At 44.9% G+C, this 20,350-nt stretch overlaps 1 protein-coding gene across 5 annotated transcripts in view; it reads right to left on the bottom strand.

Annotated features, from left to right (window-relative positions):
• Positions 1-20,350, bottom strand: part of SENP6 (SUMO specific peptidase 6) — a 147,784-nt gene that overhangs the window by 95,152 nt on the left and 32,282 nt on the right. For 3 of the 5 annotated variants that reach the window (XM_040349975.1, XM_040349977.1, XM_040349980.1), the window contains 5 exons: positions 18,404-18,546; positions 15,818-15,922; positions 8,973-8,993; positions 8,702-8,766; positions 1,740-1,876 (listed from right to left, as the gene is read on the bottom strand). In XM_040349975.1, coding sequence (XP_040205909.1) covers positions 1,740-1,876; positions 8,702-8,766; positions 8,973-8,993; positions 15,818-15,922; positions 18,404-18,546 — 471 coding nt within the window. The remainder of the gene's footprint in view (positions 1-1,739; positions 1,877-8,701; positions 8,767-8,972; positions 8,994-15,817; positions 15,923-18,403; positions 18,547-20,350) is intronic. The other 2 variants (XM_040349976.1, XM_040349979.1) reach the window with 2 other exon arrangements.

Below are 20,350 nucleotides of genomic sequence, written 5' to 3'. Positions count from 1 at the left end.
TTTTAAAGCCATATTCCTCTATGGAAGCATGTGTTCATGGAAGCATGTGTACATGGAAACATGAAATCATACAAATATGTTTTCAGCAAAAAAAATAAAAGGGGGTGTGCTGTATACACGCATACATATAGCATGTGAGCTATGAATAAGCATCTTGCAAACAAGTATGTGCTATGAAGGTGTTATGCAGCATTGTGCAACCCGTACCCCTGCAGACACGTATTCCTATGCAAGGCCAAGGAATAATTAAGGTAACCTAATTATCATGCCTCATAACGCAAAATTTAAGCAAACATGCATCCTTATGCGATTCAGCAATTTTCATGCAAACCAACATCTATGCATCTTACGCACTCCTGTGTTGACAAGTACCCTTGTGTGACCAAGGATTCTTGTATGATCGAGCGCCCCTGTGCGATCCAGCATTTTTATGCAATTAAGCATTTTAATGCGATTTTTAGCATTTCTGCGGCTCTCTGTGTGACCAAACATGCCTGAGTAATCCAGGGCTCGGGTGATCAGATAACCATGTGCGATCCCGCATCTTTATGCACTCCAGCATCTTTATGCACTCCAGCATCTTTATGCAATTTCAGGCATTCCTGTGTAAACAAGCCTCTCTGTGTGACCAAATATCCTTGGGTAATCAAGGACTCGGGTTATCAGGTAACCATGTGTGATCCCGCATCTTTATGCACTCCCGCGTCTTTATGCAATCTTAGGCATTCCTGTGGAAACAAGCCTCTCTGTGTGACCAAATATCCTTGGGTAATCAAGGACTCGGGTTATCAGGTAACCATGTGAGATCCCGCATCTTTATGCACTTTAAGCATTTTATGCGATTTTAGGCACTTTGCTGTGATTAAACACCCTTATGTGACCATGTAATATCATACAAACAAAAAAAACATGTATATTTATGTGATCAACAATAAAACATGCTTTGTTACCTGTTTTTACCCCACATGCATTTTGAACATTCCAAACTCATGTATTTCATGCAAACATGCGGACTGGTAAAGAGGCAGTTGTGCTCTGCAGATGTGCGACTCCGCAAACGTGCAACGTTAGCCATATGCACAGCAGCAACTGTGCACCCCCCAGTTGTGCATTCGGTTAGCCTGAAGCCAACACCAGGATGAGGACCTTCTAGAGACAGAGGCTCTGGCCGTCTAGGCTGAGGGAAGTTATATGCTGCTTGAATCTCTGAAAAGACTGCATCTGCAACCAGAGCTTGTGGGGCTTCTGATAGCTTTCCCCTCATTAGGCTGACACCTGTTATATGTTCTCTGACAGTGAACCTTCATCTTCAGGTCTTTCAATCCCTTGGTTTGAGGATTTAGAGCAGGGAAAGGGACACACCCTGTTTTCTGCTTGTGAGGCTGTGAATATAGCAGTTAACCTCTTACAGACCCATAGATGCAATCGAAGGGGCCGCCCTGCGTCTGCCACATTGCCCCCCCCTGCCCACACTGGCAAAAAAAACTGATGTGCTCCCAGTATGGGAGGGGTATATATATGGAGGGAACTTCCTGTTCTAATTGATTACACCAGTGTCCAGCACCTGAAGGTGGAATATAACCCACAAAGTAATGATTAAAGACTCTGTGTCCAGTGATGTACGATAAAGAAAATTATATATATCCATCTCTAGCTATATACACACACACACACACACACATATATATATATAAAACAAACAAGCAACCACGTAAGAATGAAAGTGCTCTAAAACAGACCTCTGTCTGTGTTACACGCAGCTGAACAGGGGTCACTGGCAAATTGTATTCATTTAAGTTGTTACGCCGTTCCTGAACCCTTCTTCTAAGTTGAGGATCTAACTCTCCATCATCACGCAACCTTGCATCCTGAATGCCTTCAACGACAAAACAAAAACGCCATTACTTTAATCTTCAGTAAAAACTTTACATTTTAAGATCTTATTTCATATTATACTTGTGATGGTCAATTTATAATATATGGGGCCCAACTTTAAAAAACTTTGTTCTATGCATTTTTCCTAGACTAAAAAGGGAGGAGATCCTTGCATTTATAAAGTTGTCCTGGTAAACAAATTGTGCCTCATCAGTCAAGTATTTCTCTTGCTGCGCTAAGAGGAAAGAACTTCATAACACCACAGTCTACATTATGAACAGCTCTAAAAAGCAAACCATGGAGTATCAGATAGCGATAGTCGATCTCCATTATAAGCAGGGCCCTAAGACTACATTCACACCAGCGATAAAGATCAGTACGCATAATAGTAGCAATTCCTGTTGCATCTAGGTGCGGCTGCTGTCCCTGTTCACTACAAATGACAGGTCACTGACCGCCACAGGTATTTGCAGCTGTCTGCACAGCTAGCGATTACCTGTGGTGATTACTGCTGAATTTTTTCATGTACAGCAGTAGTACTACCTGTTCTGTAATAAGAGCTTGTAAAGAAGCGTATGTTGATAAACTAATTTTCTTGGCTACAATACACTATTATAGCCACTGGAATGAACATAAATACTGTTAACGCATGTTTATGTATGAATATGTTAACGCACGTGTAGCGCCTGTGTACTTCCAAGTACCGGTGCTATTAAAAGTTAAGGGATAATCAGAGTGTAGTTGACTCTGATTCGGATTGCAATTCTACAAAGGGTCTCTGTTTCAGCTGGGCTGTGGGTCCATTCTGTTGTTCCTGGGGTGCCATACCACCCCGGGGAGACAGGTGGCGCCAGTGGAGTTCGGGCTGGGGTGCCTCATGACGGCAGCCAATCGGGAGGGAGTTTCTCTCGTGTGGCATGCTGGGGGAGGGTACTTCTGGAGAAGACGCCATTAAGGTGGGGTTCTTTTCCTGAGGTGGCACCCACCTTTAGGATGACCATACATCACGGCCCCTGGCGAGATGGCCTACCAGGCCGGGGTGCGCGTGCCACGCAGTGTTCCTGGTTTCCGGGACCATGTTGGCCCCGGAACACTTAAAGCTGTGGCGGGGCCCCAGTATCCGACTGGGCCCCCAATTCTGAAAGGATCCCAAGCAAGATAGCTGTTCGGTGGGGAATCTGCCTGAGGAGAGCCAAGAGAGGCTGGCGATCCAACAGGGCCTAGACAATCCATCGGGGTTTAAGGTAACCGGACACTGAAAGGTTGGATGTCAGCAACCTGTCAGTCGGTAACCCGATTTAAAAAATACTACCTGAAGGCGATTCAAACACAAATTCTACCAAGGAGGATTGTCTCCATGATCTAAGTTCTAGGGAGGTGCTGTGGCAGAGATCTTTTCCCTCAAAGTTCCGAGTGATACTCTGGCTGCCAGGTCGGTGTGAGAGGCCTGTCCAGGTACACTATACCCACTCCGGCTGGAGTAGCGACGAAAGTAAAGTATCGTTGGAAGCAGGACTGTTTCCATATCGTTAAGCTTGAATCTGCTATTCCTTCTCCTCATCCATCTTTGCCATCTAAGTTTTACTGTTTACCATGTTGGGTAAAATAAAAGCACAAGAAGACACCTGCTGTGGACATTCCATTGCTTTGGCTCTCATCAACTACCCTAGACGGCAGAGTCACAGAGGTAACATGCCACCCAATCTTTAACCAGCGGCTCTTTCGGGGGTGAGCGCTACACACGTTCATGCGCACAAGTCCATAAATTATCCGTGAGACACAACAGGGTTTACCCCATTATATATCAACCACTCATTTGTCTCCCCCCCCCCTCAGGTGCCACATTTGGTACCTTTCGGGGGGGGGGGGGGGGTGTTGGGCGTCAGATACCCGTCTATCACCACTTCTAGGAGACCAGCTGTGGTTCATTACGTCAACAGCTCGGCTGCCTCCTCCTTCCCCCGCAGCAGTGCTTCACTGCCAGGTTTCCTTACTGGCAATGGTGGAGACGGCACCCGACAGCTAATGGAATACAGGCAAGTGTTATATTAAAAGTCAGCAGCTGCAGTATTTGTAGCTGCTGACTTTTAATTTTTGAAAGGGGTGGGCAGACCTCCACTTTAAGAGCAGCAAAAGTTTGGTTCTGCAAAGTAACATTCAGTAATGGGAACATTCTTCTACCTACATTTTCTGGGTTAAATCCAACATATTGTACCTAAAGTTCACATTATCACAGCAAATAAGGCTGAAATAGCCACAATATTATGTCATCATTAAATGGTACTGTTTGTGAAGAGGATACGCTCTGCTCCAAGTTGTGTGAGGATCAGAGTGTACAAATACTGAAGGTGGTGAAAGACAAATTGGACAACCCAGCAGCATTCCTACATGGCTAGCTTTAGACACACTTTTAACAATGCCTGATGGGGAAACTGTACATTTTATATCTGCTTAATAATGTGGCTCACTAATGCATTTTAAGCCTCCAAATCCTGTTCAAGGAGCCAAACAAGGTCATATGTATTGTTTTACCTTACTGATGTAAAGCTTGAGGAATGCAGGATGCCCAGGAACACTATCCCCCTTAACCACTTGGTAACCGCCCCATAGACAATATACGTCTACAGGGCGGGTGGTTAACTCTAGGAGGGCGTCAATGTACGTCCTCCCAGAGTCCGTCTCCCGCGCGTCCCCTGGGGCGCGTACACGGGAACATCCGTGACCGCCGGGTCCAGAGGACCCGGCCGATCACGAGTCGCGGTAAACGGCCGCTGATAGTGGCCGTTTACCACGTGATCGCTCCGTCCAATGACGGAGCGATCACATGTAAACAAACCGGCGTCTTTTGATGACACCGGTTCCTCCCTCTCCTCTCTGTACCGAGCGGTACAGTGTGAGAGGGGGGAGCGCGGGTGTCAGCAGCGCTGTGGATGGATCTGTGACTATTGCAGTCACAGATCCATCCATCCCTGCTCAGCCATCCCTGAAACCCCCTACAATACTGTGCAATACCCCCCTACAATACTGTGCAATACCCCCGCTGCGCAATACTCTGCATACCCCCCCTGCGCAATACTCTGCATACCCCCCCTGCGCAATACTCTGCATACCCCCCCTGCGCAATACTCTGCATACCCCCCCTGCGCAATACTCTGCATACCCCCCCCCCCGCACCAATACTCTGCATACCCCCCCCGCACCAATACTCTGCATACCCCCCCCCGCACCAATACTCTGCATACACCCCCCCGCACCAATACTCTGCATACCCCCCCCCGCACCAATACTCTGCATACCCCCCCCCGCACCAATACTCTGCATACCCCCCCCCGCACCAATACTCTGCATACCCCCCCCCCCGCACCAATACTCTGCATACCCCCCCCCCCGCACCAATACTCTGCATACCCCCCCCCCCCCGCACCAATACTCTGCATACCCCCCCCGCACCAATACTCTGCATACCCCCCCCCGCACCAATACTCTGCATACCCCCCCCCCCGCACCAATACTCTGCATACCCCCCCCCCCCGCACCAATACTCTGCATACCCCCCCCCGCACCAATACTCTGCATACCCCCCCCCCCCGCACCAATACTCTGCATACCCCCCCCCCGCACCAATACTCTGCATACCCTCCCCGCACCAATACTCTGCATACCCTCCCCGCACCAATACTCTGCATACCCTCCCCGCACCAATACTCTGCATTACTCCCCCGCACCAATACTCTGCATTACTCCCCCGCACCAATACTCTGCATTACTCCCCCGCACCAATACTCTGCATTACTCCCCCGCACCAATACTCTGCATTACTCCCCCGCACCAATACTCTGCATTACTCCCCCGCACCAATACTCTGCATTACTCCCCGCACCAATACTCTGCATTACTCCCCGCACCAATACTCTGCATTACTCCCCGCACCAATACTCTGCATTACTCCCCGCACCAATACTCTGCATTACTCCCCGCACCAATACTCTGCATTACTCCCCGCACCAATACTCTGCATTACTCCCCGCACCAATACTCTGCATTACTCCCCGCACCAATACTCTGCATTACTCCCCGCACCAATACTCTGCATTACTCCCCGCACCAATACTCTGCATTACTCCCCGCACCAATACTCTGCATTACTCCCCGCACCAATACTCTGCATTACTCCCCGCACCAATACTCTGCATTACTCCCCGCACCAATACTCTGCATTACTCCCCGCACCAATACTCTGCATTACTCCCCGCACCAATACTCTGCATTACTCCCCGCACCAATACTCTGCATTACTCCCCGCACCAATACTCTGCATTACTCCCCGCACCAATACTCTGCATTACTCCCCGCACCAATACTCTGCATTACTCCCCGCACCAATACTCTGCATTACTCCCCGCACCAATACTCTGCAATACCCCCGCACCAATACTCTGCAATACCCCCGCACCAATACTCTGCAATACCCCGGCTAATACTCTGCAGTACCCAGAAAATACTCTGGGGAAAAAATGCGTTTTAACCACTTCCCGCCCGCCGGCCGTCATGACGTCCTTGACTTTGTGCAGGGATATCTGAATGATGCCTGCAGCTACAGGCATCATTCAGATATCATTTTTCAGCCGGCGATTCCCTACACCATAAGAACAATCATGTCGGCTGTTCCACCTCTTGATTGTTCTTACGGGAGGCGAAAGGGGACGTCTCCCCTCCCTTCTCCCTCCGGTGCCTCTTCCGACTCACCGCTACGATCGAAACCAGGATCGTTTTATTTTTTTTTATTTTTTTTCAGGCTTCCCAGCCTAGAGGTGAGATGTGGGGTCTTATTGACCCCACATCTCACTGTAAAGAGGACCTGTCATGCTATATTCCTATTACAAGGGATGTTTACATTCCTTGTAATAGGAATAAAAGTGATCAAAACATTTATTTTTGGGGAAAAACGTATCAAACTAAAATAAATAAAGTGAAATGAACAATAAAAATAATTTTTTTTTTTAAAACCCCGTGTTCCTGCGTGCTCGTATACAGAAGCGACCGCACACGTAAGTCCCGCCCACATATGAAAACGGTGTTCAAACCACACATGTGAGGTATCGCTGCGAACGTTGGAGCAAGAGCAATACTTTTGGCCCTAGAGCTCTTCTCCAACTAAAAAGATGTAACCAGTAAAAATATTTAAAGCGTCGCCTATGGGGATTTTTAAGTAGCGAAGTTTGGCGCCATTCCACAAGCGTGTGCAATTTTGAAGGGTGACATGTTGGGTATCTATTGACTCGGCGTAACTTCATCTTTCATATTATGCAAAAACATTGGGCTAACTTTAATGTTCTTTTTTTTTTAAAGGCACAAAACCGTTTTATTTCCAAAAAAACACATTCGAACAATTGCTGCGAAAATAACGTGCGCAATAAAAAGTTGCAACGACCGCCATTGTATTCTCTAGGGTTTTTGCTAAAAAAGCATATATAATGTTTTGGGGTTCTATGTAATTTTCTAGCAAATAAATGATGATTTTCCATGTAGGAGAGGAATGTCAGAATTGGTCTGGGTGTTCCAGAACGCCTGATGGTGCTCCCTGCATGTCGGGCCTCTGTATGTGGCCACGCTGTGTAAAAGTCTCACACATTTGGTATCGGCATACTCGGGAGGAATAGCAGAATGTGTTTTGGGGTGTAATTAGTGTTATGCATATGCTGTGTGTGAGAAATAACCGGCGAATATGAACATTTTGTGAAAAATAAATAAAAAAAAAATAAAAATAAAAAAAATCTTGATTTTGCAAAGAATTGTGGGAAAAAATTACAACTTCTAAAAACTCACCATGCCTCTTTCTAAATACCTTGGAATGTCTTATTTCCAAAAAGGGGTCATTTGGGGGGTATTTGTACTTTTCTGGCATGTTAGGGTCTCAAGAAATGAGAGGCTGTCAGTACATCAGATGTGATCAAATTGATCAATTTTCAGTAATTGGTACCATAGCTTGTAGACCCTATAACTTTCACCCAGACTAAATAATAACCCATTTTTTTTTTTTTTTTTTTACCAAAGATATGTAGCAGTATACATTTTAGGCCAAATTTATGAAAAAAAAACACTTTTTTGCAAAATGTTATAATAGAAATGAAGAAAAATTCATTTTTTTACAAAATTTTCTTTCTTTTTTCATTTATAGCGGAAAAAATAAAAACCGCAGAGGTGATCAAATACCACCAAAATAAAGCTCTATTTGTGGGAAAAAAAGGACAAAAATTTCATTAGGTTACAGTGTTGTATGACTGAGTTATTGTCATTCAAAATGTGAGAGCACCGAAAGCTGAAAATTGGTCTGGTTATTAAGGGTGTTTAAGTGCCCAGTTGTCAAGTGGTTAAAGGGTGATATCACTGTCCAACCAACTTTGATTGGTCATTTACTCACATACCAGCCTGTATCTACCACAGCCCAAACTGGAATAAGTTAGTCTCATCCAGAGCTTGTTCATGTAACATGCAAACGTCTGTGGTCACCTGTGCTATGCCAACTATAATTGGAGGGACCCATGGCGAAAACAGCATCTTTAGTGGAGTTTTCTTGTTATGTTTTCTTTATCTGTATTTGTCATCACTATTAATAAAGGTTATACTATTTGTGAGATCTCTCTTTGCACATATTGAACACCTGTGCCAAAAAACAATGCCTTTTCTAAGAAAAAAAAGCAATAAGTCCTAAAGCAATTGGTGAATTTGAAGAAAAATTTGTAGCAGGATTTGCAGGCAACAAGACAATGTACAAAGGACTACCAGCGGTGAGCCATGTTGTTGCAATTAACACAGATGAACTTACCCGGCTTTTGAGGCACACAATTAACATCAACTTCTACTTTCTGGACATGAGGTGGATATTCTTTCCTTTGTAGCAAAACAAATACATACAGTAAAGCATAGAAAAAAAAATTTTTTATTTCAACAAATACATTTTCATGGTAAAAACTAAAGCGATTCCAGATATGCTGCAGAGTACAAGCCATACAGTTTGAAATACAAAACACTAAGCTTGGCTCAGCAATTTAGGGGAAATGGTGTTTCATGCGTTTGTTTTAAAACTATAAACTTACCTCTCTCTTCTTTCCAGACTGCTTAAATGTGAAAAAGAAAAACAATATAAGATTCAAAACCCTACGTTAAAAGCCCTGCTCTTGTAACGTTAGAAATTAAAATGAACTTTGACTACTTTTGAGTTACAGAACATATTTAAAAAATATTCTGGCATACGCCATCTCTTACAATTTGTAACCATTATACACCAGGGGTGTCCAACCTGCACAAAATCCTAAACTTACTTAAAAATGTAGATTTTTTTGTAACAAAATGCTTTAACACTTCCCAAACATGCGGCGGAAGAAAAATTTGCCAAAATTAGATTTGTCACTTTACTGGGCTTTAACCACTTAAGGACCGCCTCCTGTAGATATACGTCGGCAGAATGGCACAAGCACGTACCTGTATGTCCTCTTTAAGTGCCCAGCCGTGGGTCCGAAGCTCTGTGGCCTCGGGACCCGCAGACCCAATCGCCGCCGGAGTCCCGCGATCGGTCCCCGGAGCTTTTGCAGGGCGTCCAATGTGTCCCTTTGCTTTTAAGGAGTGTGCTCTCTCCAGGCAAACATGCCCTAAATTTATCCACTGCTATACTTGGACTCTCAAAACAAGGATTAGGTTCACAGTATACAGTGGAGCCTTGGCGTAGGCACTGTGGCCTCCACATATTTGCAAATGTGTGCAATTAAAGCGGAGTTCCACCCTATTTTTCAACCTGTTTGCATTTTAATTAACACTGCCCCCTTAAATAGAACTGGCATGTTTTTTTTTTTTTGTTTGACAAACTCACGGTTTTATTCCTGCGAGTTTGTCTTCCCGTTGCGGCGGATGGCTTCTCCGCCGCATCCAGCGCTGCTATGCCTCCTGGGTGATGTGTGTCATCAATCCCAGGAGGCTGGGCTGAACGAGCGCCGCCGTACAGTAGTTGAATCTCGGGGGGGCGGGAGGGAGGACAGTGCCGCCCATAGAGGTGGTGTCCTCTTCCTCCTCTCCAACTCCCCCCTGCTAGCACCGCCCCCCCGCCTCCACCACCCGCCCGCCTTCTGTCTCCGGTTTGCGGAGATACAGATCATCAGGATGACAGAGCGCATCTCTGATAGATCTGTATGTGAGAACACCGCTCGCTCGTAGTACTGCCCCGCCTCCCTGTACATAGAAACAGCGCGCTCTGCACTGTGTGTTACAATTCTAGTGCAGGGAGGCGGGGCTGTACTACGAGCGGGTGTTCTCACATACAGATCTATCAGAGATCATCCTGATGATCTGTAACTCTCCCCACTCTGCACTGGTGTCACAGAGTTAGTGGGAGAGCGAGCTTGCCATCCACTGTGCCCGTAACTGTACCCAATGCTGCCCTTACTGTGCCCCTCACTGTGCCCAACACTGTGCCCGTAACTGTGCCCAACGCTGCCCTCACTGTGCCCAACACTGTGCCCTCACTGTGCCCAACACTGTGCCCAACACTGTGCCCAACACTGTGCCCGTAACTGTGCCCAACACTGTGCCCGTAACTGTGCCCAACACTGTGCCCGTAACTGTGCCCTGTGCCATAACTGTGCCCAATGCTGCCCTCACTGTGCCCAACACTGTGCCCGTAACTGTGCCCAACACTGTGCCCAATGCTGCCTCAATGTGCCCGTAACTGTGCCCTCATTGTGCCCAACACTGTGCCCAACGCTGCCTCACTGTGCCCTCACTGTGCCCGTAACTGTGCCCTCACTGTGCCCTCACTGTGCCCGTAACTGTGCCCAACGCTGTCGTAACTGTGCCCGTAACTGTGCCCAACGCTGCCTCACTGTGCCCTCACTGCACCCGTAACTGTGCCCTCACTGTACCAATGCGGGGTGCTATGCCGGGGCCGATGCGGGGTACATGGGCCCATGCGGGGTACATGGGCCCATGCGGGGTGCTGGGCCAGGGCCGATGCGGGGTGCCGAGGCCAATGCGGGGTACAGGGGCCGATGCGGGGTGCCGGGGCCGATGCGGGGTGCCGGGGCCGATGCGGGGTGCCGGGGCCGATGCGGGGTGCCGGGGCCGATGCGGGGTGCCGGGGCCGATGCGGGGTGCCGGGGCCGATGCGGGAGGCCGATGCGGGGTACCGGGGCCGATGCGGGAGGCCGAGGCGGGGTGCCGAGGTCGATGCGGGGTGCCGAGGCCGATGCGGGGTGCCGAGGCCGATGCGGGGTGCCGAGGCCGATGCGGGGTGCTGTGCCGGAGACAATGCGGTGGGCAATGTTATGGTGGCAATGTGCTGTGCTGGGGGAAGAAGGAAGCAGGAGGAACTCGGCACAAGGATGGTGGGAACTCCTCATAATGGGCACAGCGGGTGTACAGACCCGGGAACTCAGCACAGGGATGGTGAGAACCCCTCATAATGGGCACAGCGGGTGTACAGACCCGGGAACTCAGCACAGGGATGGTGAGAACCCCTCATAATGGGGCACAGCGGGTGTACAGACCTGGGAACTCAGCACAGGGATGGTGGGAACCCCTCATAATGGGGCACAGTGGGTGTACAGACCCGGGAACTCAGCACAGGGATGGTGGGAACTCCTCATAATGGGGCACAGCGGGGGGTACAGACCTGGGAACTCAGCACAGGGATGGTGGGAACCCCTCATAATGGGGCACAGCGGGTGTACAGACCCGGGAACTCAGCACAGGGATGGTGGGAACCCCTCATAATGGGGCACAGCGGGGGGTACAGACCCGGGAACTCAGCACAGGGATGGTGGGAACCCCTCATAATGGGGCACAGCGGGTGTACAGACCCAGGAACTCAGCACAGGGATGGTGGGAATCCCTCATGAAGGGTTCCCACCATCCCTGTTCTGTGCTGTACTCCTGCTGTGCTCATTATGAGCGTACGAATCCGAATTGAGTTTCGGGCACAAAATACGAAATAACGGCTAATGCGAAACGGAACTAAACAAAATGAATTTATTGACAGTGCACATGTCTGGTATATGTATACACACCACATATATAACAAGAGATATATATCATCTTGTTATGTAGATATATCTGCACAGGAACAAATTATTTCTTATATTTACTGATTCCTGGAAGGAGGAGGGGAGGAGAGGTTTGCATAGATAAGGGGCGGTAACTTCCTCTGGCACTCCCATTGCTATTGAAACCTGATCTGAAACCATTACACTGCTTGTACAGCACTGAGCATGTGCGAGGCTGAAATCCAGGAAGTCATACAGTCTGGCTTCATGATGCCCACACTTAAGATGGCCCCAGTCAATTTCTGTTTTATAAAGTGTCTAAATGCTGTAAAAACCTAACAAAATGGACCTTAGTTTACAGACTAACTGTAGTAGAATACATTAAGTTTGTGTATTACAGGGGTATTCATATTTAAAAAGTTTATATTTTTAAAATTGTGGCCGGAACTCCGCTTTAAGCAGTTTTTACATGAATTGTTAGACATAGTCAATTTGTTTTTTGCAGTCTAGCTAGGAAATTTTTGTCCATTTACGTGCACCTTACTGCAAAAGTGCATTGTCCTTCCATGTGCACCTTACTGCAAAGGCTAGCTATAAACTGGGGTGGTTGCAATCCTTTCGTATAGCTTGTGTGTGAGACTCTCTAGGATGTGATCACCGTTTCAAGAAATGGTTTCTGCAGAACAGAGAGAACCAAGTTGAGAACCCAAGGAAACAAAGTGCATGTAAACCCTCACATATACCCAGCGAAGTGAACAGCCTCAGATAATATACAGGAATTTAACAAATCTCCCTACATCAGTTTTACATGTATAGCTGCTGTCTTCAGCTTAAATATACTGTTTAGAAAGTTCAGATTGTGTTAGGAGATTTTCTCTTTCTGGTTAGCACTGCAGTGAAGCCTGGGCATACAGCAAAGACAGACGATTGGAGAAAAGGTACACGCCCCCTCTCCTCATAGGTAGAGACTTTCGGCTCTGTTCCTTGAATTGTTTAGGGCTCTCAGAGCTGTTCTGTGATCAGTTTAGCTCTGTGCTAATCTATTTATAGCAACCTTCCCTACACAAATTTTAGGCTGTTTTTATCTCCTGTGACTGAACTTGTCAAGAGTTATCATGCTGACAACAGAAGAACTGAGCAGGAGAAAGCCACTGCCTTAGTGCTTTAAAGAAAGATAACAAAACACTGCAGATATATGTGCCCAGCTCAAATTTCATTAAATCTGGTTTACATCCACTTTAGGTGCTGAAAGAGGGGACCAATATAAGATACAGATTTATAAAAAGTCCATGCAAGGTAGAATGAAGCCCAGTGCCTTTGAAAAAGAATAGATAAGGCCAAGACCTGACCTTTGAGAATAATTAAGGCCAAGTTATGGTCAAAGCCTGTTTGTAGAAAGGCCAAAATGCAAGGTACAAGGTACAGAATAATCACTGTGACTGAAGTGCCTGTTTTCACACCAGGCAAAAAAATGAGGTAGGATGCACATTGGAGGGAAGGCATCTATTACCCTGGAACCAAGGTAATTATCAAGGCACCTAAGGTTAAAAGATAGAGGATCCCTGGTTCTGGAAAAAGAAGGTTGTTTGCTGAATCTGGAGGCTAGGATATTCCATCCAGACTACTCAATTTTTGGCATATCAGTTTGAAAACATTTGTATGAAAGACCCATTCCCTATGGCCCAGGCAATGGTGGCTGAGGCAATCTGCTTTCCAGGTGTCCACTCCTGAGATGTAGACTACAGTTATTGCTAGCGAGTGAGTTTCTGTTCACGAGAGACAGCGTAGCTCGCTTCTTTCAGGGCAGCCAGACTCCTGGACAGGGTTTGAAACACTCCTCCCCAGCATAACAGACTTGCTTCTGTTGTGATAACTTCCAGCAAGGAAGGACTTTCCTCACTGCTAGGACTAGGGTGGTGACCAACCAAGATAGGGAATTATTTGCTTGAATGGACAGGAACTCGAGTAAAATCAAGAGAAGGAGCCTGCTTCTTCCAGGTCGACAAAAGATATAGTTAGAGAGCTTGTGAATGGAATTGGGGAAAATGGTACCTGTCTCAATAGAGGCTACCAATGGGCCTTGAAACTCACAGAGAATATCAGTGTGGGATGTCTCTTGGATCTCAATTCTCGAGCATGTGCTCCTAGAGAAAGAACTTGCTTTTCTGGGAAAAATCTGAATCTTTTCTGGGACTTACTGGAAGTGGTTGTCTGCCAAAGGAAAGAGCAGAGCGTGCTGATAATGCATCTTGAATGTCCACTCATGCAATGTATTCTGCCTTTCTCAGAGAAGCAAGTACTGATCTTCAGGATTCCATGAGAAATCCTGGTATTTGAAGGCATTTGTTGAGGGATTTTGAGTTCCATATAGGAAGAATACACCACATTGCACTTTGGCACTAAAAACAGGTTTGAGAGGAACCTTTTAAAACTATCCTGTGGCAGTACTGTCACAACTACTCCCTGGAATAAGAGGTGGTTTAGTGCAATCCGCAAATGTAACTGTCGATTTGAAAAAAGGAAGTGGCAAGGGGGTAGATTTAACTCTATTTTGTACCTCTTTGAAATAACCAATGGACCTACAGGTCTGGGATATCTGTAAACAGATGTCTCCCACTCTTAGGGGTAAGGGTGCCCCTTCCGTGTGAAAAAGGCTTTGGTGGCCTTTGTGGGCCAAGCCTTGTGCTGAAAGGAAGGACTGAACTTAGGTTTCGCAGCCTGATTAGAGAAGGCAGATGCTCTGCATTCAGAGGAAGCTCAGGGCTCCTTGAGGGTAGTTTTGGGATCATCCACTGTGGAAATAAAACCTTCCCATCTATGAGCTCATTGACAAATTGGTTATGTGCCTCATCAAACAGATGTCTTTCTTGGAAAGGCATACAGATGAGGCACCCTTTGTAGGCAGCTCCAGCTATCTGAGCCATAAGCCATAAGAATCTGCTCAACCGAATGGAGACAACAGCCTTTTTGGAAATTTGACTCATGACTCATTCTGGGGCATCTACACAGGAAATCAGTGCATTAGGCAACTATTGTAATTGCTCTGTAACAGCATGATCCTGAAACACAGGGTCTGGTTGGCTCACAAAAGGAATATCCTCATTGGAACAGTGATACAACTTCTTTGCAAACTCTTTTTCCACTGGAGAGTTCAGCAAAGATTTTGAGGTGTGGGGAGTAAATAAAAAATCCTTTCAGTAGTGACCCAATTGTCATGGAACGCACATTCTATCTGTTCATAAACAGGAAATGTTTTGAGGTCTCCGTGTACACAAAATGGGTATTGCAAGATGGAGGAGAGTCAGGTTGCACTATGCCAAGGCTTTCTGTTTGCAGAATTGAAAGCTAAAATAAACTAGTTAAGCCAAGGGTGATTTTCTCAGTAATAGTGAAAGGTCCATCACATTCAGATACTAACACAAAATCAAGTACTCATGGAGTGGGGTAAAGTTATAGGGGTGGCGCCCAAGAGGCATATACTCTAAAGCTTTTTCAGTATTCAATCACATGAAGGTACACACCTATAACCCATGGTGTAGGAATTGGGCCCAAATTAGCATTTTGTGAGGGATGGATGGATAGATAGATAGAACCTGTTTTTAAACCACACTGGAGACTTGAGCGGCAAAATAATTTAGGTGGTATTACACAAACATACTGTATGTCATGGCATTTGCCCCTCATATTACCACACAGCCAAGAACTGTTGGAATTGTTAAAATAAAATGTCTGCTGCCTTTAAGGCATGTTAAATCCATGCAGAATAGTATCCATGGAGAAAGGGGTGTCATCGGACTATAACAGAGAAGGGGCAGTATGCTGTTATAACAACTATATTCATCATTATTATTGTTCCAAAAACAGACTACAAAAGAATGGGTAATTAAATGAGCAAAAAAAAAAATACCTACCTTTGTGCAGCAGTTTTGACGACTGTTCGAGTGATATTAGTGTGATGGAATAGTCTTCCCTGAACAAATGTTCCAGATGCTGGTGCAATGCTTTGGACACCGTCCCTGTTATTGACAAGAGGAAACCTTTTACTTCAACGTTTTGCACAATCTAAAACCACAAGTTAAAATAATTCCTTTACCTTTCCTGAATGAGCCATATTCCTCCATCTTTCTCTCATGCAAATAGCAACCAGATTCCTTGCTTTGATCCCGTTGAATAAGGGAGGAAACCAGATTGGTGGCTATAGGCAGCAAAAGGTCCATCAAGGGATTGATAGCACAGTTTAAATCTTTTGCTGCAAACGTTTTTTTTATTTTTTGCAAGTGTAGAAAAAAAAATTGTGGATTTTAATTTCTTTTTATGTCACACACTATAAGCAATTTCTAATTTTTCTTTGTCAACTTTATCATTATCACAAGGAGACTGGCAAACACCCTATGTGATGGCACTTTGAGTACAGGTGCCTTTTTAGGAGACATCAGGGGTCTTCTGGACCCCAGTTGCCTCCACTGCACTCGTGCAACACCGAGTAGGAAACCTTTTCCTTGATCAGCTGCTTCACCTGGCTTTTCCAGCCGGAAAATGTCAGCTATGAACTATGGCCTTTATTATTCTTAATTTTATATTAGGATTATTATATTGGAAATACCACGGTCTTCCAGTGAAGGGGGTGTTGCACAATGATCCGCTCGGAGTGTCAAAAATTATAGGCATGCTGCAATCTTTTATTTAATTAAAAACCGACTACGAACTTCCTTATGATGCTAATGCACCATGAGCTCTGGAGAATAATTTTGAGCTGTGGTTCCCTAGACCTGAAGTTTATTTCAACAATTCCTCCAGGATAAAAAGGTTTTTAAAGAATTGTCCTGTGCTCCATTAAAACCACCTTGTTGTGCCGTCTTCTCCATCCTTCTGCATTCCCTTCATGCATTTCCCCTTGACTGGCAGACCCCTTTTCTCTGTGCTGACGATTGCTCTATAGAAGGGTGGCCTGGCCAATTGTGCCTGCATGCTCCCCCTCCTCCGCTCTACCTTATGAGGATGCCCAGAGAGTGGACAAAGAAGGCTAGGGCAAATATCAAAATATGCTTCGATTGATCTATGGCATCCATACCCTGGGCACTGGATGACCTTGTCCTGGCACTGGTGTTGATGCAGATAACCACAACCCTGCAACAATATTTTATCCCACTGTGTCAAAAGCAGGCACAACCTACATGAGAGTGGACACTGTTCTGAATTTATAAGCACTGCAGCACCACACCATCCCATAATAGCAGTAAGCTACTTTAAGTGGATTCCCTGGGACCATGCCGGGGGAATAAAGTACAACTTATTTTGATGAAAAACCGTATACGGTAGTAGGGCTGCAACTAACGATTATTTTCATAATCGATTAGTTGGCAGATTATTGTTTTGATTAATCGGATAAAAGCCTAAAAAAAAAAAAATTTAATAAAATTAGCATTTAAAAAAAAAATTGGGCCAATTTGTTGTTGGGCAGATTACAAAACACAAATTGCCTCAAAAACACATTACATGTTTTTCTGCAGCTTCTCCATTGAAGTATATTGAACCAAAAACAAAAAAAAATAGCACCATTTTGCGTTAAAAAGTCCTTGCCCTTTCCAAATACGCAGCAGCTGAAAAAAATCATGGATGTGAACGTATCCCATAGTAAATGAACTGTAGTGTGTTTCTGCAAAAAGCATCAAAGGTGTGAGCCCAGGCCCGAGATGTTTAGCAACATAATTGAGGTTAAAAAAACAAAAAGGAATACAAAAAGAGCAAATAATCGCTACTGTAATGGGTTCATTTTTTTACTGTGGGACAGTGAAAGTAATATTTACAGTAGCGATTTGCTTTTTTGTACTATAAAGGGCTCATTTTAGTTGTTTTAACCCCATTATGTTACTGGCCGATTAATTGATTATGAAAATTGTAATCGATTAATTTTATAATTGATTAGTTGTCAATCGATTAGTTGTTTCGGCCCTATACGATAGTTCTACTTTAGATGCACACTATACATTTTAACAGAACAGAGGCTTCAGTAATTCCTGATCTATCCCTTTGAAGTCAGCAGCAACAGTTTATTTAAATCCAAAAGCACATTTTCAATTTAAAATCCATTATCCAATAGGAGCACATATTTACACGTTGAATTATGTATCTTACAAAAGACAAATTTTGTCAGTTTTTTTTCCTGTGTGTGACCCACTGAAGGGATTTTGATTCCCCAACTTACTGCCCCTATGACAACCACACGTGAAACAGGAAAAGAGGGGGGGGGGACCACTACTACTACTACTACTACACTTAATAGAGACAAAGATGGCAACAAAACCCTGACAGATGCTCAAGCTCTTACCTGTTCTAATACAAATAAAATGGTTTAGCTGTAGCTGGGATCACTTTCAAATGTTTAAAAATTATCAAATAAGTAAACTTTTTTTAAATACATGTTCTAAAATAAACAATGCATGGTGGTGGATGATTTTTGGGAGGACCTGGATATATTTAGAGGAGTACACATTTACCCCAATTTCTTGCTTCCTCCCAACATGTTCAGTCCAGTCGCATTGCCTCTCACAGGCCTCAAGTGTAGGTGTTTGACTTTTCTCTCATAAGTCCTAATTATGTCCCCAGTAGTTCTCCCTGTTCCAGGTCTAAATTGTCTGGGCTGCAAGAAATAAGAAAATTATCAAAACACACGTAAAAAAAAAAATACTTGGATAATAAAAAAAAAATGTGTTTGTATAAAAGAAAGCAAAAAGGATTGTTTAAGGTGCTAGCACAAACTCTAGTGCAGGTCATCTGTAGTAGTTGATGAATGCATAGTGGATGTAAAAGCCCTTGCATAAACCCAGTGAAGTGACTGGCCTCAGGTGATACACAGATATAAATTCTCCTAGTTAAAGGGGTTGTAAAGGGAAAAAAATGTTTTTCCCTAAATAGCTTCCTTTACCTTAGTGCAGTCCTCCTTCACTTACCTCATCCTTCCATTTTGCTTTTAAATGTCCTTATTTCTTCTGAGAAATCCTCACTTCCTGTTCTTCTGTCTGTAACTACACACCGTAATGCAGGGCTTTCTCCCTGGTGTGGAGGAAGCCTCTTGAGGGGGGAGGGGGCGAGCAGGAGTGTCAGGACGCTCACTAAACACACAGCTCCTTTTTCTATCTGCAAAGTAGAGAGAGTGTCCTGACTTGCCTGCTCTCCCCTCCCCCTCAAGAGGCTTTCTCCACACCAGGGAGAAAGCCTTGCATTACTGTGTGTAGTTACAGATAGAACAGGAAGTGAGGATTTCTCAGAAGAAATAAGGACATTTAAAAGCAAAATGGAAGGATGAGGTAAGTGAAGGAGGACTGCACTAAGGTAAAGAAAGCTATTTAGGGGGAAAACAAATTCCTTTACAATCCCTTTAAGTTATACATGTTTATCTGCAGTTTTCTATTCTCTACATCCGTTCAAAGTCCAGAATTTATAGATTGTCTGAGCCGTTAGAAAACAGGTGGCAGAGAGCTTGAGTTACACTCCGCAGAGCTCATTGAGAAGAACTTTGAGTTTGGAAGGAAGGAAAGAAATGACCCCCCCCATACAGCACACAGCAACATAGTCACGGCTGTCAATCAGCTGGAGGTCCCTCCCCTGTCCCGTGTTTTTTTTGTTGGTAACTGAAAAAGTAATGTATAAACTACTTCTGCAGCATGTATCCTGCTGAAAGAAAATCATTTACCAAGGGGCATATGCAATACCATAAGTCTGAAATCCCACTCTGCTATAGTGATTTAGCATACTAACTTTACATTGATCATTGTAAAGATACTGATCTGCATAGATACTATACTAGTAATGCGTAACTGAGTAATGAGTTACTATAGAGTAACTGACAGTGTGGCAGGCAACTTGGCGCTAACTGACAATGTCTGGGAACACCGATGTTGCTAGTGACACCAATACAGTGCTCAGTGATAATACTGTACATTGTACTAATGACACGGCTGTGCAGGGATCAGGAAGGCAACCAAAGGGTTAACTGTGTGGCTAACAAGTTCATGCTTTTACTCCCTAATCATCTCAATGGGTCTTCCCTTGTTTTCAGTTCTGAGTGGCAACAGAAAGCAGGGTAAAATCAAGCCAGATCTGTTTACCAAATGCTGTGATTGGCCACAGCTGATCAGCATATAAACAGCCAAAATGATTGTCTGTAACCTGCTGACAAACTTGTGCCGTGTCCGATCACAGCATAGGTCAGCAGGGGGAATGTGCATAAGCGCCTCTAAACCAGGATGTACGGGTAAACATGGCAGTGGCTGAGGTTAAATGTACCATTTTAGGAAAAAATTAAGGTAATTTTGAAATGTATTATAGCAACAGGTCTCAAAAAATGTTGGGACAGGGCAACAAAGAACTGGCAAAGTGAATGGTACCAACAAGTAGCAGCTGGAAGAACATGTTGCAACTAATTAGGTTAACTTTCAACAGGT

Source organism: Rana temporaria, chromosome 4 (assembly GCF_905171775.1).
Source record: "Rana temporaria chromosome 4, aRanTem1.1, whole genome shotgun sequence".
Taxonomy (NCBI): domain Eukaryota; kingdom Metazoa; phylum Chordata; class Amphibia; order Anura; family Ranidae; genus Rana; species Rana temporaria.
The sequence above is the reverse complement of the archived record's forward strand: the minus strand, read 5'-3'. Positions and strand labels throughout refer to the sequence as shown.